The sequence below is a fragment of the Sciurus vulgaris genome, assembly GCF_902686455.1.
Source record: "Sciurus vulgaris genome assembly, chromosome: 6".
NCBI classification, from domain to species: Eukaryota; Metazoa; Chordata; class Mammalia; order Rodentia; family Sciuridae; genus Sciurus; species Sciurus vulgaris.
The window spans coordinates 105,131,877-105,156,878 of NC_136466.1; the positions used below are offsets into that span (position 1 = coordinate 105,131,877).

The window sequence follows — 25,002 nt, forward strand, 5'->3', positions numbered from 1 at the left end:
TTCCTTTCACTTAACACTATTGTGGCCAGTCAAATACACCAGGCCACATGTCTGGTGAATTTGGTTAGTCATGGTTCAAGATGGCATATTCTGTAATATTCCCAACTCCCCCATATTCTGTTCTACTATCTGACTGCCCCCTACATCTCAATTCTTCATTGTCCTCAGAAGGACTTCTTGATACTTGAATATTTTTAACCATTTGCTTAACATTTCCCTCATATACTGATTTAGATGGAAACCTGGCAGTTTGCTACTCCCCTGCAGTCCTCTCTTTGGGGGCTGAGTCACATGTACCTCAGGACTCAGAAGTTCTTCCTTGTTTCTTTAGGCCTTACCACTTCTGCTTATCCTCACTGAAGGCATCTAGAAACCTTGTGTCACCAGTCTCCATGCCTTGTAATATGACACCTTGATCCACAACGAATCCCCTGGTACCTATGACAATCTCATCATTCACATGGACGACTTCCAAATTCTCTTTGTTGATCTCATTTCCAAAGACCTTTTCCCTTCTGCTACCCACCTTCCATGGCTGTACCTAGATCCTACTATCACCCAGAAGAATACCACCTCTGAAATCTTAAAGACAGGTACTTCATTCTTAGATACAACCTCTCTCAATTACTCCTTATACATTCTTTAACCTCAAATGCACATTATTTTACTCTATGTTGATGAAAGTTCTCTCCTTGATCAAGCCCTATTTGGCTCCTCTGCCTTTTCCTCAACTGGGTCTTGACTTCAGCCTAAATAATTATAACTCTGAACACAAGTAGTTTAGTTCACCCTGCCCATTAAGAAACCTAAACACAGCGTAGTTTTCAACAGCTCAAGGAGGCATCCTTAGAAGATCCCAGACCCACCTACAATGTCTGCCTGAGAAAACACAGCACCGCCAAGAGAATTTACTGTTTGTTCCAATACAAACTTGGTGATAGGCAGAAAAACCACTAAGGCCCTTCTTAGAGCAGTTACTTTAGAAAGCTTGCAATTACAAATTCTTTCTCTGCCTCTTTGAGACATAAATCTTTGCCACCCAGACTGTCTTCTTAAGGAATAAGAGCTATCTCTCTGAACTGTGGTATAAATGCAGGTTAGCATATTCAGAAAGATTTCACATTAACCAATCTCACTCTGCCCCTTTCAGTTCATCCCCACCATCAATTTCTCATTCTCTTTTTAGCCTCTACACAAATCAGTCAAGTGAAAGTCACACTGGGCTCTTTTCCTTATTATGACAGTATTACTGGATAAAACTCTAACCTCTACTTTAGTATTGGCGATTTAGCGTTGATAATGTAACTTCAATGCAACTTCCAAGATTCATAATTTTCCCATCTCACGCTCTTGCTAGTATTCTCAATCTTTTAAGAAAAGAATGTAAAGTTCCAAACAAAACCTATAAGTGAACTGGTCTCTTCCTTATCTTTAAACACTTCTTTCCTTACACTCTGTGCCCTTACCTCACTCAATATCTTTCAGTTCCTTACATTTAGCCTGCTCTGCCTCACTTCCAGCCTCTTCCACGTTGGTTCCTCTACGTAGCATATTCCCCTCCTTCTCCCTGGCTTACAATGACTCATTCTTCAGTCAGTATCTCACCCTGGGGAACCTTCATGCTCCCCACATTAGGTTAGGCCAACCAGCTACCTGTTCCCAGAACACACTGGTTACCAACCTTCTGGCACTAACTAAGCTATATTAACTGCCCATCTTCTCTACTAGGCCACAGCTCTGCAGGGGTAGAGAGAAGTTCTAAACTGCTTAGTACTCTCTGTTACTTAACTACCTGAGGCACTCAGTAGGTATGTGTTAAATGAGTAAGTATGTAGGGTATTTAGTGTTCTGTAAGAGAACACTAGCCCATATGATGAAAATTATCATGGTAAATCAGGTGAAGCTTCTGCTTTTTATTTTCCCAGAGCATCGGAAAACAGTGGAACATAGGACAAAGCATATAACACTATATGCTGGGGTGATCCAAGATGGCAGACTAGAGGGTGACTGAATCTCCTGTCACTCCAGAACCCAGGATTCAAGAAGGGGAGGCATTGAGAGACTTGGACTAACACAGAACCACGGGGTGAGTCTCCTCCACCGGGTGAAGCTTGGCCCGGGCGGCAGGTCTGGACAGGGGTGGCTTCTCAGAGCAGGGCAGGGTAGCTAGAACCTTCCCCAGGCAGCCCTGCTCCCTCCGGCGGCGGGCTCCATCCACAGCCAGCTTCTCAGAGCAGGCCACCCAGTGAGAGCCTTTCTGCACAGAGCGAGCTCCAAGTCCCGGAGCGAGTGGTGAGCTCCGGCCCGCAGGCAGCCTCTGGGACCAGGGCAGGGCATCCAGGGACTTCTCCAAGCAGCGCTGCTCCCTCCGGTGGCATGCTCCTTCCACGGCCAGCTTCTCGGAGCAGACAGCCCAGTGAGAGCCTTTCCGCACAGAGCCAACTCCAAGCCCTGGAACCAGTAGCAGGCTAGGGGCAGCTTTCTTCAGAAGCACTGCATTATCAAGTTACTGTAAGACTTCAGGCTACTGAAAGCTAGGAGGTGATATACTGGAAATCTACAGGGACACTATAAGCCAACAGAGGAAATCTGCAATATCTCAGAGTTCCACTGATATCTGACCAATATGAGAAAACAAGGGAAGAAAATGTCCCAAACAAACCTAGATACTATATCAATAAAACCCAATGACAGCACAGCAGAAGAAATGTCAGAAAGGGAATTCAGAACGTACATAATTAAAACAATCAGGGAAGCAAACGAGGAGATGAAAGAGCAAATGCAGGCATTGAAGGAGGAGATGAAAGAGCAAATGCAGGCATTAAATGATCGCACCAAAAAACAGTTAAAAGAGCAAATACGGGAAGCAAGAGATCATTTCAATAAAGAGTTAGAGATATTGAAAAAAACAAACAAACAGAAATCCTTGAAATGAAGGAAACAATAAACCAAGTTAAAAACTCCACAGAAAGCATAACTGATAGGATAGAATACCTGGAAGACAGAACCTCAGATATTGAAGACAAAATATTTAACCTTGAAAACAAAGTTGAACAAACAGAGAAGACGGTAAGAAATCATGAACAGAATCTACAAGAATTATGGGATATCATGAAAAGGCCAAATTTAAGAATTATTGGGATTGAGGAAGGCTTAGAGGAACAAACCAAAGGAATGAACAATCTATTCAATGAAATAATATCAGAAGATTTCCCAAATCTGAAGAATGAAATGGGAAACCAAGTACAAGAGGCTTATAGGACTCCAAATATACAAAATTACAACAGACCTACACCAAGGCACATTATTATGAAAATACCTAACAGACAAAATAAAGACAGAATTTTAAAGGCCGCGAGAGAAAAGAATCAAATTACATTCAGGGGGAAACCAATAAGAATATCAGCAGATTTTTCAATATAGACCCTAAAAGCTAGTAGGGATTGGAACAACATTTACCAAGTCCTGAAAGAAAACGATGCCAACCAAGAATATTATACCAGCAAAACTTCCTTTCAGATTGACGATGAAATAAGATCCTTCCATGATAAACAAAAGCTAAAGGAATTTACAAAAAGAAAGCCAGCATTACAGAACATTCTCAGCAAAATATTTCATGAGGAAGAGATGAAAAACAATGATGCAAATCAGCAAAGGGAGGAACTAGCCTAAAGGAATAGACAAATAAAAGAGAAACCAAATCACGTCAAAAAACAAAAATGAGTCAAATGATGGGGAATACAAATCATATCACAATAATAACCATGAATGTTAATGGCCTGAACTCATCAATCAAAAGACACAGACTGGCAGATTGGATTAAAAAGAAAAATCCAACAATATGCTGCCTGCAAGAGACTCATCTCATAGAAAGAGATACCCATAGACTAAAGGTCAAAGGATGGGGAAAAACATACCATGCACATGCACACAGCAAAAAAACTGAAGTATCCATCCTCATTTCAGATAATGTGGACTTCAAGCCAAAACTAGTCAGAAGGGATAAAGAAGGACATTACATACTGCTTAAGGGAAGCATACATCAGCAAGACATAACAATCATAAATATCTATGCCCCAAACACTGGCTCATCCATGTACATCAAGCAAATCCTTAATTCCAGAAATCAAATAGACCACAACACAATAAATACTAGGCGATTTTAACACACCTCTCACCACTGGATAGATCCTCCAAACAAAAATTGAATAAAGAAACCATAGATCTCAATAACACAATTAACAATTTAGACTCAACGGACATATATAGAATATAGCATCCAACAAAGAACGAATACACTTTCTTCTCAGCAGCACGTGGACCCTTCTCTAAAATAGACCATATTTTATGGCACAAAGCTACTGTTAGCAAATACAAGAAGACAGAGATATACCTTGTATTCTATCAGATCATAATGGATGGAAATTAGAAATAAATGACAGAATAAAAACAGAAACTTCTCTAATACCTGGAGATTAAATAGTACACTATTATATGATGAATGGATAACAGAAGACATCTGGAGGGAAATAAAAAAAAAAAAATTCTTAGAAGTAAACAAGAACAAAGACACATCCTATCAAAATCTCTGGGACACTATGAAAGCAGTACTTAGAGGAAGATTTATTTCATGGGGCGCATTCAACAAAAGAAGTAGAAATCAACAAATAAACGAATTAATACTACAGCTCAAAGCCCTAGAAAAAGAAGAGCAGACCAACACCAAAAGTAGTAGAAGACAGGAAATAGTTAAAATCAGAGCCAAAATCAATGAAATTGGAACAAAAGAAACAATCGGAAAAATTAACAAAATAAACAGTTGGTTCTTTGAAAAATAAACAAAATTGATAAAACCTTAGCCACACTAACAAAGAGAAAGAGGGAGAAAACTCAAATTACTAAAATTCGGAATGAACAAGGAAATATCACAACAGACATGAGTGAAATACAAAACAAAATTAGAAGCTATTTTGAAAATCTATATTCCAACAAAACAGAAAACCTCAAAGACATCAACAAGTTTCTAGAGACATATGAATTACCTAAACTGAACGAGGAGGATATACACAACTTAAATAAATCAATGTCAAACAATGAAATAGAAGAGGTCATCAAAAGCCTACCAACAAAGAAAAGTCCAGGACCAGATGGGTTCTCAGGTAAGTTCTACAAAACCTTTAAAGAAGAGCTCATTCCAATACTCCTCAAAGTAGTCCATGAAATAGAAGCGGAGGGAACCCTCCTAAACTCATTCTATGAAGTCAATATCACCCTGATACCTAAATTAGACAGAGACACATTGAGGAAAAAAAATTTCAGACCAATATCCTTAATGAACATCGACGCAAAAATTCTCAACAAAATTTTAGCAAATCTCATGCAAAAATATATTAAAAAGATAATGCACCATGATCAAGTGGGTTTTATCCCAGGGATGCAAGGTTGGTTCAACAACTGGAGATCAATAAATGTCATTCACCATATCAACAGATTTAAAGTTAAGAATCACATGATTATTTCGATAGATGCAGAAAAAGCATTCTATAAAATACAGCATCCCTTCATGCTCAAAACACTAGAAAAAACTGGGGTAGTGGGAACATTCCTTAACATTGGAAAGGCCATCTACGCTAAGCCCATGGCCAATATCATTCTAACTGGTGAAAAACTGAAAGCATTCCCCCTAAAAACTGGAACAAGGCAGGGATGCCCTCTTTCACCACTTCTATTCAACATCGTCCTTGAAACTCTAGCCAGAGCAATTAGACAAGCCAAAGAAATTAAAGGGATATGAATTGGAAAAGAAGAACTCAAACTATCCCTCTTTGCTGATGACATGATTATATATTTAGAGGAACCTGGAAATTCCACCAGAAAACTTTTAGAACTCATAAGTGAATTCAGTAAAGTAGCAGGTTACAAGATCAATGCTCATAAATCCAATGCATTTTTATACATAAGTGATGAATCTTCAGAAAGAGAAGTTAGGAAAACTACCCCATTCACAATAGCCTCAAAAAAAATAAAATACTTGGGAATCAATCTCACAAAAGAGGTGAAAGACCTCTACAATGAGAACTACAGAACACTAAAGAAAGAAATTAAAGAAAACCTTAGAAGATGGAAAGATCTCCCATGTTCTTGGATAGGCAGAATTAATATTGTCAAAATGGCCATACTACCAAAAGTGCTATACAGATTCAATGCAATTCCAATTAAAATCCCAATTATGTACCTTACAGAAATAGAGCAAGCAATTATGAAATTCATCTGGAAGAATAAGAAACCCAGAATAGCTAAAGCAATCCTCAGTAGAAAGAGCGAAGCAGGAGGTATCGCAATACCAGATCTTCAACTCTACTACAAAGCATTAGTAACAAAAATGGCATGGTATTGGTACCAAAATAAGACAGGTAGATCAATGGTACAGAATAGAGGACATGGACACAAACCCAAATAAATACAATTTTCTCATACTAGACAAAGGGGCCAAAAATATGCAATGGAGAAAAGATAGCCTCTTCAACAAATAGTGCTTGGAAAACTGGAAAACCATATGCAGCACAATGAAACTAAACCCCTATCTCTCACCCTGCACAAAACTCAACTCAAAATGGATCAAGGACCTCGGAATCAGACCAGAGACCCTGCATCTTATAGAAGAAAAAGTAGGTCCAAATCTTCAACATGTTGGCTTAGGATCAGACTTCCTTAACAGGACTCCCATAGCACAAGAAATAAAAGCAAGAATCAACAACTGGAATAGATTCAAACTAAAAAGCTTTCTCTCAGCACAGGAAACTATCAGTAATGTGAAGAGAGAGCCTACAGAGTGGGAAAATATCTTTGCCACTCATACTTCAGATAGAGCGCTAATTTCCAGAATATATAAAGAACTCAAAAAACTACACCAAGAATACAAATAATCCAAACAACAAATGGGCTAAGGAAATGAACAGACACTTCACAGAAGAAGATGTACAAGCAATCAACAGATATATGAAAAAATGTTCAACATCTCTAGTAATAAGAGAAATGCAAATCAAAACTATCTGAAGATTCCATCTCACCCCAATTAGAATGGCGATTATCAAGAACACAAGCAACAATAGGTGTTGGAGAGGATGTGGGGAAAAAGGTACACTCATACATTGCTGGTGGGGTTGCAAATTAGTACAGCCACTCTGGAAAGCAGTATGGAGATTCCTCAGAAAGCTTGGAATGGAACCACCATTTGACCCAGCTATCCCACTCCTTGGCCTATACCCAAAGGACTTAAAATCCGCATACTACAGAGATACAGCCACATCAATGTTCATAGCTGCTCAATTCACCATAGCCAGATTGTGGAACCAACCTAGATGTCCTTCAATTGATGAATGGATAAAGAAACTGTGGCATACATATACAATGGATTATTACTCCGCCAAAAAAAAAAGTATAAAATTATGGCATTTGCAGGCAAGTGGATGAAATTGGAGAATATCATGCTAAGTGAGATAAGCCTATCTCAAAAAACCAAAGGACAATGATCTCGCTGATTAGCGGATGGGGACATATAATGGGGGTTGGGAGGGGTTAGCGTTAGGGTTAGGGTTAGGTTTAGGGTTAGGGTTAGGGTTAAGGAAGGGGGAGAGAATGGAGGAAGGAAGGACTGTATAGAGGGAAAAGAAGGATGGGAGGGGTGGGGGAAAGGGAAAAAATAACAGAATGAATCAAACAACATTACCCTATGGAATTTATGATTACACAAATGGTATGCCTTGACTCCATGTACAAACAGAGAAACAACATGTATCCCATTTGTTTACAATAATAAAAAAAAAAGCACTATATGCTAGAAATTTGCAAAACCCTAGTGTGATTCCAGTCTCATTAGCATATTTGGGTATTGGTAAATATTGTTTATTGGGTTACGTAGGAGAACTAAGATAATTCTCTTTAGTTGCTAAATCTTTCCATCTATGAATAAATTTTCGTTGGAAATTGAATCAATTACATATTTAATAGTGAATATAAAACTATAGCCAGGATTAGTCCATTTAAAGCCACAGTTAAAACATGGGCAATTTGGTCCCCCCCCCCCCCCCCCCCCGCCGTCTCCCTTATCAATTCCCAGTGTTGCAGACCAAAATTAAAAACCATATACTAGTGGACACAAGAGATCCTAGTTGTTCACATCTCCACTAACAATTGGCATTGTCAGATATTTAAATTTTGTCAATCTAATGAATGTGAAAAAGAACTTTCTATGGTTTTCTTATATTTATTAGTTTGTTTGTTTTTGTGGTACTGAGGATTAAACCCAGGGGTACTCTATAATTGAGCTAACACCCTCCCTAGCTATTTTTAATTTTTACTTTTTAAAATTTATTTTTTATTTTTTAAATTTTTTGTTCTATTTATTTATACATGACAGCAGAATGCATTTTGACTCATTGCATACAAGTGGAATGCAACTTTCCATTTCTGTTTGTACACAATGTAGAGTCACACCATTCGTGTAATCATACATGTACACAGGGTAATGATGTTTGTCTCATTCCACCATCTTCCCCACTCCCCTCCTTCTACCCTCCCCTCATTTCCCTCTGCACAGTTCAAAGTTCCTCCATTCCCCCTGCCCACACTGTTATGTATCATCATTCACTTATCAGAGAAAACATTCAGTCTTTGGTTTTTTGAGATTGACTTATCTCGCTTAGCATGATATTCTCCAACTCCATCCATTTATCTGCAAATGATATAATATTACTTTTCTTTATGGTTGGGTAATATTCCATTGTGTATATATATTCCATAGTTTCTTTATCCATTCATCTATTGAAGGACATCTAGTTTGTTCCACAATCTAGCTATTGTGAACTGAGCTGCTATAAGCGTTGATGTGGCTGTGTCACTGTAGTATGCTGATTTTAAGTCCTTTGGGTATAAACTGAGGAGTGGGACAGCTGGGTCAAATGGCGGTTCCATTCCAAGTTTTCTAAGGAAACTTCATACTGCTTTCCAGAGTGGCTGCACCAATCTGCAACTCCACCAGCAATGTATGAGTGAACCTTTGTCCCCATATCCTCACCAACTCCTACTGTTGCATGTATTCTTGATAATTGCTATTCTAATTGGAGCAAGACGAAACCTTAGGTAGTTCTGATTTGCAGTTCTCTGATTACTAAAGATGTTGAATGTTTTTTCATATATTTGTTGATTGTATATCTTCTGTGAAGTGTCTGCTCAGTTCTTAGCCCATTTATTGATTGGGTTATTTGTATTTTGGTGTCAAAAAACCTGGGTAATTTTTAATTATAAAAAATACTTATGTGATATTCAAAAAAGCTGGAATTGATGTCACCATCTTTTACTTAAGTTTTGTTAAAATATGGTACTTACTGATAAATTTGTACTATTGGGAACATACTGATCCTGTTCTCCCAGCAACACGTCAATCACAGGATGCCTTCCATTTTTTATAATGATTCTCTTTTCTTCTTGTAGAGTTGGCCTGCAGAAAGTTAAATTTCAATTTACAGACATGAAAATAGCTTTTAAAAACAAAATCTCTCAGCATGAAAAACTTCAGTACCTAGTTACTAAGACAGGCAGCAAAACCTTAAATGCAGACATTATGCATAAGGCTGAGTATAAAAGTAAAATATTAACTATAATAACTGGGAGGAACAGTACACTGAAGCACAAACTTAGCAGTCTTCTGATGGTAGTCTACAGATGACCTTTTCAAGACCCTTTTTATTTTTCTATTATTGGCTAAGATAAAACAATATTTTCATTACTAAAGATAAAGTTTAGATTATTACTACTTGAATTATTTTCAGTAATGAGCATAATAAAATAAATCATGTAAAATTATTTCTAGATTTAGTAATTACCTTGGTACAAATAATCTTGTGTTGGACTGAGTACAGAATGATCTAAAATTTTCATATTCTTTTAATTGCAAAGTCCTTCCATGATCTTTTTATCTTTTACTTTTTTTATATATAAATGCTATTTTGGGGGGTAGGAGCATAGTTCAGAGTCAGAGTATGTGTTTATCATTCCTAATGTCCTAGGTTCTATCCCCAGGACACCAAAAAAAAAAAAAAAAAAAAAAAAAAAAAAAAAAACCATAAAAGAAAGAAAGAAAAAGAAAAAGGAAAAGAGGGTATAGCAGAGTCTGACTAGAGTCTGATCAAGGAGACAGCCTTTGTCAACATAGAGTAAAATAAAATAATATGTAGATGAGGTCAAGGAATTTGAAGGAGTAATTGAGAAAGGTTGTATCTGAGAATGAGATGCCCTTCTTTGAGGCATCTCATTTTACTTTAAGCCTGTGAATCTTATTGGTTTTCTAAACCTTCACTATCTTATCACCCATTATATCTTATCAGTTTTATCTATTTACCCTGTCCAGAGCCAGTCCCTTCTTCCCACGTTATCACTGAGATCAGTTTGATGTCTCCTATTCTCACTCTTCTTCCATTATATTTATGTTTATAGACATATCATACTAGTTAAAAAAAAAAAAAGTCATACTGTAGTGTAACATTGTACAACTACTTTTAACTCAATAGTATATTTAAACCATCAGTACATATAAAAAATTGATTCCATCATTACCATTCTGCTCTAATATTCTTATTTTTAATATTTTAAAGTCCATTTTACAAATAATTTTACAGATTATTATATATATCACATGTGTATATATATATTCATTAAATAAATTTTATAAATAAAATAAAATAATTTATTTATTTAGGCATGCTGGGGATCAAACCCAAGGCTTCATGAATGCTAGCCATGTGCTCTACCACTGGGCTATACATCCAGCCCTGAATAACAATTTAAAAATGGCAAATGTCACATTTTTATTTCCTATTTTTCTGGTTTTCAAGGCTTATATAACTGGAATAGGGCAACACATCCTGAATGTAATTGCATTATCAGTTTTCATGCATGCACCTGGAATATATTCATTTATAAATACTAAATTCCAAATTTTAATAATTTCTAATAGTTTCTAATTTTTCAGAGACAAAAATGCAACAGCTGAAGAACTTTTTGTAACTGCTTAAAACTTATAATTTTCTGGAAGGAGAGCTAACAGTTTTGCTTCATAATCATAAAATGTTTTCATTTTTAGATTTACAGACACCAATTAGAATAATCAATCAAGTGAATACTTTCATTTCTACACCATCCATTTCCTTTCAATCTCTTGCCTGTTCACCTATAACCTATTTCAAGTAAATTTTGGTGAACAACTATAACGAAAGATAGAAAACCATCACGTCTTTTAGTAAAACAGGATCATTTCCTTTCAATCTCTTGCCTGTTCACCTATAACCTATTTCAAGTAAATTTTGGTGAACAACTATAACGAAAGATAGAAAACCATCACGTCTTTTAGTAAAACAGGATGGCCCAGTTTCTAGTCACCAAATATTACACGATGAATGCTTCCTACTGTATAACTGGATGAGAACAACACATTTCATCTTGCCCTACAAATACATTATTGGCACATCAATCTTTGATAACAAGAGTGCCTAAAAATATTGTCATGTGAGCACTCATAATTGAAGATTTTGTTTATACAGGAAGTGCCCTATTATTATCCGTGTTTAGAGCACCACCTTTCTCTTCACATGCATCTTCTGATTAACCTCCTAACTGTGAAATGGTCTTTTGTCAACTGTTTTATTTTTGCTATTATTAGGGTGAAAAATGAAAAAATGTGAATTTTTAAGTGTACCCAGTGAAAGTTATCAGCAGATTACAACTTTAGCAGCTGCGCTCTTCTTTTATACCTTCTTAAAAGATGATGTAACACTTGGGCAACAGGATAAGAAAACAAAAAGGTGATAGGATAATGATTTTTTTCCCCTCACTTTGCATCATCATTCTCCAGTTTTCTTTTTATTTTAGACTTTTATAGTTATATCAGTTATAGTTGGAATAACTGATAAACAATGTTGAAATAGTCCCTAGGATGATGAGATAATAAGTATTTCAAGATACAGGAAAAGAATATCACTAAAGAATCCCAAGTCTATCTTGGATTGATAAAAGGGTCCATTGGATCCACATGATAAATAGAAGACACAATGAGTTTTACCTTTCCATTATAAATGAAAAAAATAGCAAATTTTTTCATTGATCTTTGGAAGACCTCAAGAAACTGAAATTAGGCCTAATGTACCCTTAAAATACAGTATGCTGAAAATTAAGGATCATTTCTTGTCAGAATTTTAGTATTCTTTTGAAGCTACTACATAAATGAGTTAATCATTCTCTACCATTGAGCATTTAGTCTGTGTCCAAATTTTCATTGTTATAAATAATAAACAACCCTATATGTGTATGTGTCCAAGGGTTTCTCTAAGCTAGAGCAAATTACTGAAGTGGACATGAATACTTTTTATTTTAATATTCAAGAGAAGTTCAACCAAATTATTCTTTTCTTTTGGTATCACCATGATATAAAAGATAACTTGTTTTTCATACCCTTGACAAGAGCTGATATAGTCAAATTTTCTAATTTTTGACCATGTTGTGGATGAATGCTGCTACCTCATTGTTTTAATTTGTGATCATTGATTATTATTTCTGAACATCTTTTCATCAGTTTCTTGGCCATTTATTGGTCTTTTTGAGCATAATATTCTAAGAACAACCTCAAGTGGTCTGACCCAGAACTTTATATATATGAACACTTTCACAACTTGCTTATTTTGCCAAGAAACACCATTTTCCTAAATTCTTAAAATTCTTCTTTCTTTATATATTTGGCTAATAAAATCCTAAGAAAATACTCTCATATTTTTCAAAGAAAGTGACTCAAGTATCTCTTGAGTAAATAATTTGACATCATCCACAGAGAGGAACATTTAAAATTAAAAGAAAGGACAGTTCTTGGATTTTAGAGTATAATTCTAAGACAGGATTTTTACCTAAGTGAATTATGAATTTACTATAAGAGAAAAAAATGAAACACTTGCAAGTGACATCAATTTAAAAATAAAATCCTTAGGTGCTCTGCCAAGTGAAATCACTATATCATATTTATGTCACTGATATGACTTCCCAAGATTTTCACTTCAGAACAAAATTTTGAGTGATCTGTTCTGCTTCACTGGCTTATTCTGTTGCTATCGAAATTATATAATGACAAAACACTTCCCAGTAGAATAGGAAGTAAAGGATAATCCACAGAGCTGGGATGTTACAGTAGGACAGAATATTTATAGGTAGAACAGTGGTAAAAAAATATTAATGATATCGTCACAAGGGGGAAAGAACTGAGGAATGCTAGATGTTTCCTAGAAAAAAATGAATTATGTGAATTTGAACAAATTTATTTATTGTACTTTGTATTTTTAAGACTGAATCTATTTCAACTGATCCAGAGAAATAAGATAATCTACATTAGTGAAAACAGTATAATATTCATTATTTAAACTGGATAAAAGAGACCCTAGAATAAAAACTTTTGCCTAAAGGTTTAGACTATAGTGACTAAAAAATCTTAATAGTGTTTAGAATTCATTGTAATTATGAAATCAAATAATCATTTGAACTAAAATACAACACAGTTCAAATGCACTAAAGTCTTTCAAGAAACTGGAAATTTAAGAAAAACAAATTTTAGACACAAATACTATTTAATATGCATTTTAGAAATTTCCTATTTCATGGCTATTTACATTCAGTTTAATTTTTGCCAAAAAAAGAGACTGATAAATTACTAAAAAGTTATGGCGTGATTTCTTTAGACTATTTTTAAGATGGATTCTTCTTAATATAATATATGCAATGCCCCATTTAGGAAGTTTTTGGCATGTTAAATGCCAAAATGAAATATCCTAAAATGACCAACTAGGTAACTTGGAACAATCCTCCTACTGAGGCCAAGGAGAAAAGCTTGTATAATATAGAAAAAAGTATAGAAAACAGCTACCCGAAGGCACCTAAAAACTAATAAGACAGCAAAGAATTACCAGGAAGGATCAAGGTCCATGGAAGGGCCAGTCTTCCCCCGTGGGTGTTGGCTGCTTTCTGAGGGAATGGGCTGAACACAGTAAACAGATACACACTGGATTGAAACAGCTAGGGCTGCTCACCAGACAGAATACATCACCTCTGGATCACCTTGACCCATAATTTGGACTAAGTAATGCCAGACTGTTAGTGTCCTCAGCAACTTAGCAAGGCAAGACCCTGTCTCAAAACTAAAACTAAAAAAAGGAAAAAAAAAAAAAAAAAAAAAAAAAAGACATGGAGATATAGCTCAGCGGTAAATCACCCCTGGATTCAATACCTAATACCATTTAAAAAAAAAATCAAGTCAACTGATTTTATATTCTAAGTCTTCCATAATAGATGATAAATAGAATATAATTTTCCCCCATTTACTGCACTATAAAGTTTCAGTTCTAAAATGCCAACTGATAACTGACTGACAATGCAAATCTGTGTATGTCCAAATCCCTCTGATGTGACAAGAAGAAACCAAAACATGAAAGAAATATGAATAGCAAAATCTGCCTACTAAGAACTCTGCAGTTCACAGACACTGCTAGGCAATGTCATGTATATGCTTTCTTTTTAGTCCTCACAATAAGCCAATTAGCTAAATAGTCTAACTTTCTGAAGTGTGTGTGTGTGTGTGTGTGTGTGTGTGTGTGTATGTCCCTCAAGCTTCTGGAAGACAATTTGTCTAAAAGTTAGAGCTGAAATTTAAAGTTAGGTTCATTTCACACTAACATCTACAATGGAAAGGAGAATAAACCACGCTGGAGTGTTTAGAAGCCAATAAAAAATAGTGGGATGAATTTGGGCTCTCAGGAGAAACAGATCACAGAAAAGGCATCCTCCTGTTCCTTCAATCCTTTCTCAGCTAATCAAGCTTTTATAAAGTTAAAAATGCTATAAAGTCTTCAAATCAATGCTAGCGGATGAAAGGAGTACTCGAATTTTATTAATATATTGACCACATAAACTTAAAAATTAAAATATAACATTCATTTCTAGAGTCAGAAACAACTGCTTTCATCGCACTAACAGGGCGAACAAGAAAGAAATTTGTTACTTTTCAAATCAAGCTTATGTGTATGACATTCCACTTTACCAAGAGTCTGACACATTTGAATAACTGCAATATTTTATAATAAAGACACTAGAATTAATTGAATAATGCCTTCTTATCTGAAGCAAGGATAAAGAAAAGAGATAAAAGATATTACCGGCAGTAATCTCCTTGCTTTGCGACCTTGGCCAGGGAGAAAATACAGTCAATGGTTGCTAGGTGATCCACTGCTTTACACAAAGAGTGATAATGTTTACTGAAATTCCTGCAGAAACAGCAACAAAATAAGCAAGTTAATATCTTAGATCTCTAAGAGCTATGCTAATGTAAACATCCCAAAAATAAGCAGGTATACCTAATAACTAAGACAGATGGGAACTTGGTTGAACTACCTTTATTTTATACAGTTTCTCTACATAGGTATCTACTATTTATACTATATTATACATTTCATCTGACTATGATATTTCAACTTAGATATAACACAATGTAGAAATCATTTTCATTAAGCTCCAATAGCATCATAAGCTACTCAGATGGGTTAGCTTCCCTTTGGGCTCCTCCTATACAGGAACATTCAAACCTGAAATAACAATTTCAATCCACTGACACTGAACTGGAAGCTTTTCACAGTCAGACTCACTTATCTTTGTACCGCTAGTGTTTAGTTCACACTTTTGGCATAGAAGAGATATGGTAAGAAATAGTTGTTAAAGATAAGCAAGAAAAAAAAAGTAAATTTTTCAGTTATTTTATGAATAATGTGTATAAAAATTTAATTTTAGATTTTTTTAAAAAGATAATAGCCATTGTCTCAAATTTTTGGTCAATTAAGATATAATACATGGTGATCTAAAAGTTTAAAAGACTCATTGAAAGACTTGGTCAGGAAAAATATAGGAATGTATACAGGTATTTTTGTAGTTGTTTTGCCTAAACTGTCCCATTACCTCATAGCAAAGTATTGTATTTCAATGTATACAATACTGTATAAATTGTGGACATCTATATGTAATGATCTGTTGTAGATGTTTGAAATACACATACTTATACTACAAAAAGGATCCAAAACTTCATTTTTAAAAATGTCCAGAATAAAGTGTATTTTTAAGAGAAAATACATAACTAAGCTTAAATCTTTAACAATAATTATTCTGCTTCCAAGGGAGAGTAAGAACTTTGTTCAATTAAAAAAAATTTAAATGCAGGTGATAAGCATCAAATTCTTCAAAAATTGGAAAATGAGGTAATATAATGATAACTAAGTTAACTATAAAGAAGGACCAAGAAAAAGCTGAAGGTGAAAACCAATATTTACTAACCAGAGATTACGAGAGGCACATATATTTCTTTACAACAACCATTAAGGTAGGTTTAGTTATCTAAGTTTTATAAATGAAGTTCAGAGAAATAAAGCAATTAAGCCTACAATCTCACAACTGTTAAACAGCAACCCTTATATTCAAAATGAGCTCTTTGTAATGTGGTGCTATGAGAAGGAGGGAGGAGTTATACTGAAAAACTTCTCATAAAAAGTGTTTTTCCGCTGGGCATGGTGACACAGGCCTGTAATCCCAGAGCTCAGGAGGCTGAGGCAGGAGGATTAAAAATTCAAAGGCAGCCTCAGCAATTTAGGAGGCTCTAAGCAACTCAGTGAGACCCTGTCTCTAAATAAATTACAAAATAGGGCTGGGGATGTGGCTCAGTTGTTGAGTGCTCCTGAGTTCAATCTCCAGAATTCTCCCACCGCCAAAAAAATGGTTTTTCAGAAATGTTGAAATTTAGTCTATTTGTTATTTAAATCCAAACATTTTCAGAATGCTTCATAGTTTGAAAGGATATCACATTGTTACTACAATGATCATTAATTCCTATATACATGATCACTCTCTTTGATTTTTTAAAAAACTATTTTCAAAAAAAAAAAAAAAAAACTATTTTCTGATTTTTTCTAGAATCATCAGGATATTCTGTGAAAATGATGTTTTCCAGATACTGGAAACATTTTAAGTATTTAGTTTTATTTTTATGTTAACTACCTGTGAAATGGAAAAATGTATTTACAGCACACTTCTTTGAGTAGACAAAGCATAATTAATATAATTTACCTATTTCTCACTGAATTAAAGTTAATCAATATAAATTATATGAATTCCATTAACAATGTAAGAGTCTGTAAATTCCAAACACAAAGGGAATGAACCTCTAGCATCAGTCAGGAAGTCCTCAGATGCCACCCTAAAAATGCTTCCTAGTAGCCCACCATGGTGGTGCGTTCCTGTAATACCAGAAACTCAGAAGCTGAGGCAGGAAGATCACAAGTTTGAGGCCAGTCTCAGTAATTCAGTCAGATTCTCTCTAAAATGAAAAAGATCTGGGGATATAGCTCAGTGTAGAACGCCCCTGGGTTCAATCCCCAGTACTGGAGGGAAAAAAAACAAAGAAAGAAAAAGCCTCCTAGTTATGAATAAGCCACATGTTGTGAGGCCCTAACTCTGGAAGGTGGCTGCCCAGTGACTGTGCCTTGTCATTCCTGAGCTAGCTTTGTTCGGAGAGCTGATCTCTCATTTACCCCTTGGACTATGGTCTATGCCATCCCTGTCCTAATTTACAGGTACCCTCTCTTGCCAGAGAGCAGTCATATTTGATGTTTCTGCCTTTGCCTTTCGGGACATGGTGTCAAAGAACTTTGACACTAAGTCATTTTTTTCCCTTCTTTCACTTCCTTCTTCTCAGATCTTGTCTTAAGCCACCAGACCCTGATTTGTTACTACCCAGCAGCCTCGGGTTGAAGGTAACTGTCTCTCATAATCTTCTAATTTCCAGAATGGAATGAGTAAACCCAACTTTCAGCGGTCACAATTCCAGTTAATAAAACAAAAAAAGCAATTAAAGATAAGATAATTATTTTGATATGAACAATAATATTCTTTCTTATGTCAATGATGAATAAATAAGGTATATGAATAAATAAAAAAATTATCATAAATCTTAAACATCATCATAACTCTTAAAGAAGTCTTGTTTGATTTATTGGCTTTTGTTCATTTTGCAACACCCTGCCAAATTTCAAAGATTATCCATACTTAGAAAAACAACAAGCTGAAGAATGGGCAACTCAGATAACAATCCTTTATGCAACCTTATCACAATAAATTTAAGGCTGAAATCAAAGCACAGTGAATTCATCTCTGGCCAAAAGAGATTGTTGGATCCATGGGAAGCTGGTGAAGGTTCTAAAGCTATTCTGATGATTAGAGAAGTTTACGATCAAATGTTGCTCAGAAACATTAGGGGTTAATATGAATGGAAACTAGTTTACATTACAAATTCATTTCTAAAATATCTGAACTATTATATGAGAAAATTTAACAAATTTGCAGTTGAAAAGATTATTCAATATCCACAGTTCATCTTCTAGAACACAAAAGATATACATGTTTTGAGAAAGAATTTCAGTTGCAGCAGTGTTTACAGCCTTAATTTTCTACAACATTTTGATCAAAAGTAATATGACTAATGCCCAACAGTTAGTACCTCAGTTAGAGATAATACACTTACTGCTGGTATTCAATCCTCTGATGTCAGGTTCATTGAAGTTAATCTTTTTTTATGACATCATATTCACACCATCTGGCAGCTCAATAAACAGTGTGCATAACAATCAATGTTGTTTTTAAGTGGGGCTCTAGCTGCAAATGCTCTCACTAAATTTTAGGTAACATTCTTTTTTCTTTTTTGATAAAAACTTTAATGTATATCTTTATTTTTAAAGTAATATATATACATTATATAAAGTTATAAAATTATAAAATCATGTACTGGCAAAATAGAGGATTTAATATCACGGGCGACCTCACTATTTAGAATTAATCAGTTAACATGAGTCTACAAGCAGAAGATCCCCAACTTACTTAGTTTTTCAACTTTGCAATGGTGCAGAAATGATAACTACCACGGTAGAAACTATATTTTGTAATGAACTTTGATTTTTTTCCCCAGGTTAGTAATATGTGGTATGATACTACGTCAAGATGCCTAAATCTAGGCTAATGTAAGTGTTCTGAGCATGTTGCAGATATGGTATACTAAGCTGTGATATAAATCAATTGTATTTTTTAAATTAATTGTATTTTTGATTTAATGATATTTCCAACTTAGGATGGGATCATCAGAATGTGATCTCATTGCAAATTGAAAGCAACTGGGTGTGTGTGTGTGTGTGTGTGTGTGTCCAGGTATATATTCTTTTAAGATATACATATGGCCAAAAAGCAAACAAATATGTCAATAATAAGCATATATATATGCACACATATATACACAATCTTTAAAAATATAAAAGTTTATATGCCATGCATTATATGAATAACATGCTAAGTTGTACCATACTTCAATATTATTTTACATCATTTTCTTCACTTAGTAATATACCATAAGTATCATAGTCTTCTGTGATGTTATAAAAACAAAAAAGGTGGTAAACTATTACAGATTCAAATAGACTAAAGAAACATAATAACCAAATGCAATGTGTTAAAGTTAATTAGATCTTTCATTTAACAATTGAAGATGGGCTGGATGTGGTGGCACATGCCTGTATTATAGTGACTCAGGAAGCGGAGACTGAAGGATTGCAAGTTTGAGGGCAGTCTCAGCAACTTAAGCAAGCCTGTCTCAAAATAAAAGGGGCTGGGGAGGTTGCTCAGTGATTAAGCATGCCTGGGTTCATATCTAGCACCACTAAAAAAGATTAAAAATCAGAGATGGAAGGCATTGAAGAAATTCAGGACATTCAAATATATTCTTAAATTAGTATTCATTTTTCTTAGATATGATAATGGTTTTAAGATTATATAGCAGAATATTCTTATATTTAGAGGATTTATGCTTAATTATTTAAGGATAAAGTATTATGATGTCTAAAACTAACTTCCAAATGGTTCAGAAAATGTGTGTTTTATGTACCTATAATATATATGTGTGTTAAATATGACGGATATAAAGCAAATGCAGCAAAAAGCTGACACTTGATAAATTCAGACAAAAGATATACAGGTAGTCATTTCAACTTTTTGATAGACTTAAAAAATTTTTCAAAACCAAAATCTGGAGAAAAAAACACAGGTTGGAAAATTTTTAAAAAAAAATTAAATGGAGATAATAAAAACAAAGCAACTAGCCCATACCTGTCCATCTCTGAAAGAGACATGAAGTCTTTAATAAGAAAGGTAAATTCCAAGGTAGAATTTCAAAAGGTGACTATACTAAACTTTATTAACAACAAAATGTTAGTACAGAAACAATAATGTGTGTTTGGTCTCACTAACGACTAAGATGAGCTTATGTTTCAAGAACACAAGTACTCAACTATTTTATAGCAGGTCACAAGCAGTAATCTCTACTTTTTTTTTGATGGAAAAGATTTTCCGGTCTATTTCTCATAGCAAAAAGTCAGATTATATTTATCATTGTAAACTCACTCTAGAAAATCAAGCCATTCAGTGTTGTAGTCAAGGACTAGCTGCTCCCGGAGCTGATTCAGATGTCTGTAATTTTCTACAATAAAAGGAGAGTGAAAGCGGCTCACAGCTTTTGTGCTAGAAGAGGGGAAAAACATAAATATGAAATCAAGGTTATAAGAATCAGCAATGCCATCACTTCAGAAAATTAAAGGAGTTATTTATTATTCACTGATGAACCTTGAAAGTAAATAGCTGTAAATAGAGAACATTCTTTTAATTATTTTATGCTCCTGAACTTGTGATTCCAAAGAATATGACTTTGTTCAGGAAGCTTTTTAAATGTATTTCAAACTACATCCATATGGCGAAGTCAGTTTTTAGAATTTTTATTTCATAGGCAAAATAAAAGGTTTTTTTCTTTCAATTATACTAAACGATAATGCTTGCCTAAAAAACAAGAAGCAAATACAGCAAAATAAGGTGACAAAGGCTGGAGGCAGATACACCAGTGAAGATCATATTCTTTATGTTTTATATTTTTCTGTAGAGTTGACATATTTCAGTGAAAAAAGAAAAAAATGTAAAGTATCACAAAGAACAGCAAAGCATGAATTTAGAAGAGGAATTCTTAGAAATTATGTTCCATTTGTGTACAATGTGTCAAAATGCATTCTACTGTCATGTATAACTAATTAGAACAAATTTAAAAAAGAGAGAGAGAGAGAGACATTCTTCAGGACCCAGTGGCTCTGGATGGGAAGAAATACCACATCCTCCTTTGTCTGGACTTGAGTGTAATCTCTGCCCTCTTCATCAAGAAGTTGCTGAGCACAATGCAGGGTGTTGGGAGTCCCCAGTAAGAGAATCTAGGCCAAGGCCTCCATCTTGCCACCAACCACCTATTGTGACTTTGAGCACACAGAATGAACTTTCTCTAAATATCACTTTCCTCACCTATAAAATGGGGACCATAATAGCATCTACTTCATACTGTTGAGGTTCAAAGAGAAGTGCTTAACAGAGTGCTTAACAGAGAGTTGTGAATACTCAACAAGTATTAGGTGGCTGCTACTGCGATTGATGCAATTACTAGTAGGATGATACGTCTTTAAGGAGAAAAGGTAAGGGTAAACTCTGACCTTTGCTTGCTACCTCACTCCTGCAATCCACTGCCACAATAATCTTTCATTTGTCATATTGCTGGATGTGCATGGGTCTTCCACTTTCAAAATCCAACTGATAACATTCTAATATAGCATTATTTCAAGGCCTTGATGACCAGAAAAAAATGGCAATGAACTTTCCCCAAACCATTTTATTTTGTTCATTCAATTTATTCCTGAATGTTCATAAATGCTGGCACTGATTTACGTCTTGCATGTTGCTTTTAAATTGCATCATCTAGATTTCTATGCAAACATTTATCATAGCCTTCTCTTCTAGCAAAATTCATTTACTGAGACATTTTAGTTATTGCTCTAGGTAAACTAACATGATTACTAGTAATGTCTCTTCATAAAGCATATTTCCATTCATTAGCTGTAGTACAGAGCAAAAGTAGATGAAGGAAAACAGGCTAACAAAGAAATAAATATTCCCTAAAATCAGCAATACTCAAATCTATAGTACAGATCTAATAAATAGGAAAAAAGGATGGTATGACAGCATGTGCCTTCAGCATTTGTTGCTGTGGCAATGGATAATAGTTTTTTTTAATTAAAATAATTAATAATTATTCACACATGTCATCTTTAACCAAGTTCTTTATATCTTCACCAGCTACTTGTTTCTCTAAAATTGACTTAGGCAAATCTCTGATTCATGCAAAATTATTAATAACAGGATTAACAAAAAATCCAAAAAGGATACTACTCACAGGAGTATATACTGTTCTAATACTACTTTAAATGAATCCCTTCTGGAGGATTAACACTAACCAAGGAGAAAAGGCAGCATCTCAATGTGGTTCTCTAATTTTGTTTTTGATTCTTTTATTTTCATCGATTCATGATATACACTACAAAAAGAAAATGTAAAGAACTATTATAACTGTGTGCCAAGAATAGCATTAAGAATAAGAAATGTGAAGCTCAGTGAGGTAGAAAATTAAATTTCAGCCTCTAAAAAGAAATGTCAGGCACAGATTCATCAAGAAGTTCAGGCAACCAAATTAATCTTACAATGGAAGGTTCTGCAACCTTTTTACCTTGTGTACTATAACCTACAAGAAAAAAATAGAAATTTACAAAGGAAAACAAATACAGAAAAATAAGATATACTTTGAAAAATATTTTTATATCAATGAGAAAAATAGCTACAAAGACTTATCTCTGGTTAAAAATTTCACAGGAATATCAAAAGGGGAAAGTGATCTTTATTTTCAAGATTGTCACTATTAACAGTCCAGTAGCAAACAAGTATCCAGATGTCATTATAACTCAAGTTATAAGAAAAAGAATTGTTTTTAAACCTACCTTCCAACCTTAACCCAATCAGTTGGTATACAAGATATGGCAGAGTTCTTTATTTCAATCATAAACTAAAATAAATACAAATGAATAGTTAGATGTTTAAATAGGTACCAATTATATATTTTTATAATTTTTATATTTTTTATATTTTTATAAGTTTTATATTTTTTCAAAACTGTGATATAATGGTTTACTAAATATTATTCTAAACACTTGAAATAAATTCAGTATTGTTCTTGGGAGAGTTTAAATATATATATGTTACTAGCATCAAATCTGACTAATTATGATAAAGTACAATTTGTATTGAGCAAAGAGTTTATAATAAAGGATATAACATAGGGTTTTAATGTTTATAATATTGTGAGCATACTATGAATGATAATTTTTCATTAGTAACCTCTTTCATTTATTAATATAACTTAATTATTTTACTCAGATAAGGTTCAATTTCTAAGAATCTAAAATTTTAAAATATTTAATTATTAGATGTTAACACTAGTTTGAGATATGACTCCTCCTGTACTCTGAACATAAGAGGATTTTTTTTTTTTTTTGCAGTAACTTTTACCCAAGAAACCTAAATCCTCTAAAAGCATCCTTGTAAAGAAATCCTTGACTTCTCCTACTATTGAAAGAAGAAGATATTTCTTCCCATATGAGAGTTTACAATTTTACTTATGGGAAACCTATCTTTATTGCTTCCACAAACAAGCAAGCATCTCTGAAATCAGTCATAAAGCAAGTGAATTCAAGTTCTTCTGTCACACCTTTCACATTTAGCATTAGTGACAAGTTACCTCCTCTCAGTGTCCTCTAATTCTTGAAAACAAAGAAAAAACCTTCAGTACTTATGTAAACTTTTGAAAAAATATGTTTTCATTAGATTGTATCTCAGAGCTCTGCGGCCATCATTAATTTTGAGGTGGCTATGAGAACTTTTTCACATTTAACAGTTTCATGATATGCATATAACTTCATGCATTTATGATATTCATATTATTATTACTATCTACCTGGTTAAGAGTTTATTTTTCCATTAATAGAAACACCACAATTTTTACATTAATTATAATAGAAGTAATGGCTAATTTTAAGAGTTTTCATCCTTAGCAAAATTTTTGTGACTAAAAACATCATCTTGTACAGAAAGAAACTAGTAGTTTAGAATCTTCAACACTCAGTTATACAGTTAAGAGTAAAGAACCTAAAAAGTCCCTTTGATTACAAAAAGTAACTGAAGAAAATAGCCACAAAATAAATATAATTGATAGGAAACATTACTTTTAAACTACACTAAATTTTGCTATTCTAACATGCTTTATGAGAAGACACATCAGCCTTTTTCTCTTTTATTTGCTTATTTTTTATTAGTGCATTATAATGATATACAATGGTGGGACTCGTTGTTACTCAGTGGCATTTTTACCCTGAGATTCCATCTCACCCCAGTCAGAATGGCAATTATCAAAAATACAAGTAACAACAAATGTTGGTGAGGATGTGGGAAAAAAGGTTCGCTCGTACATTGCTGGTGGGACTGCAAATTAGTGCAACCACTATGCAAAGTAGTATGGAGATTTCTTAGAAAACTTGGAATGGAACAACCATTTGACCCACTTATCCCACTCCTAGGTTTATACACAAAGAATTTTAAATCAGCATACTAAAGTGATACAGCCACATCAACGTTTAAAGTAGCTCAATTCATAATAGCTAAACTCTGGAACCGACCTAGATGCCCTTCAACAAATGAATGGATAAAGAAAATGTGGTATATACACACAATGGAATATTACTCAGCCATAAAGAAGAATGAAATTATGGCATTTGCCAATAAATGGATGGAATTGAGGACTACCATGCTAACTGAAATAACCCAGTCCCAAAAAATCAAAGGCAGAATGTTGTCTCTGATGTGGATGCTAACCCACAACAAAGTTAGGGGACCACTTGAAGTTCACTGGACTAAACAAAGGGG

At 34.3% G+C, this 25,002-nt stretch overlaps 1 protein-coding gene across 4 annotated transcripts in view; it reads right to left on the reverse strand.

Annotated features, from left to right (window-relative positions):
• MSH3 (mutS homolog 3) overlaps positions 1-25,002 on the reverse strand; it is a gene marked incomplete at its 5' end in the record, with an annotated part of 207,246 nt that overhangs the window by 48,779 nt on the left and 133,465 nt on the right. For 3 of the 4 annotated variants that reach the window (XM_079145550.1, XM_079145549.1, XM_079145551.1), the window contains 4 exons: positions 9,388-9,499; positions 15,243-15,350; positions 20,569-20,685; positions 23,025-23,089. In XM_079145550.1, the coding sequence (XP_079001676.1) occupies positions 9,388-9,499; positions 15,243-15,350; positions 20,569-20,685; positions 23,025-23,089 (402 nt within the window). The remainder of the gene's footprint in view (positions 1-9,387; positions 9,500-15,242; positions 15,351-20,568; positions 20,686-23,024; positions 23,090-25,002) is intronic. The other variant, XM_079145548.1, reaches the window with a different exon arrangement.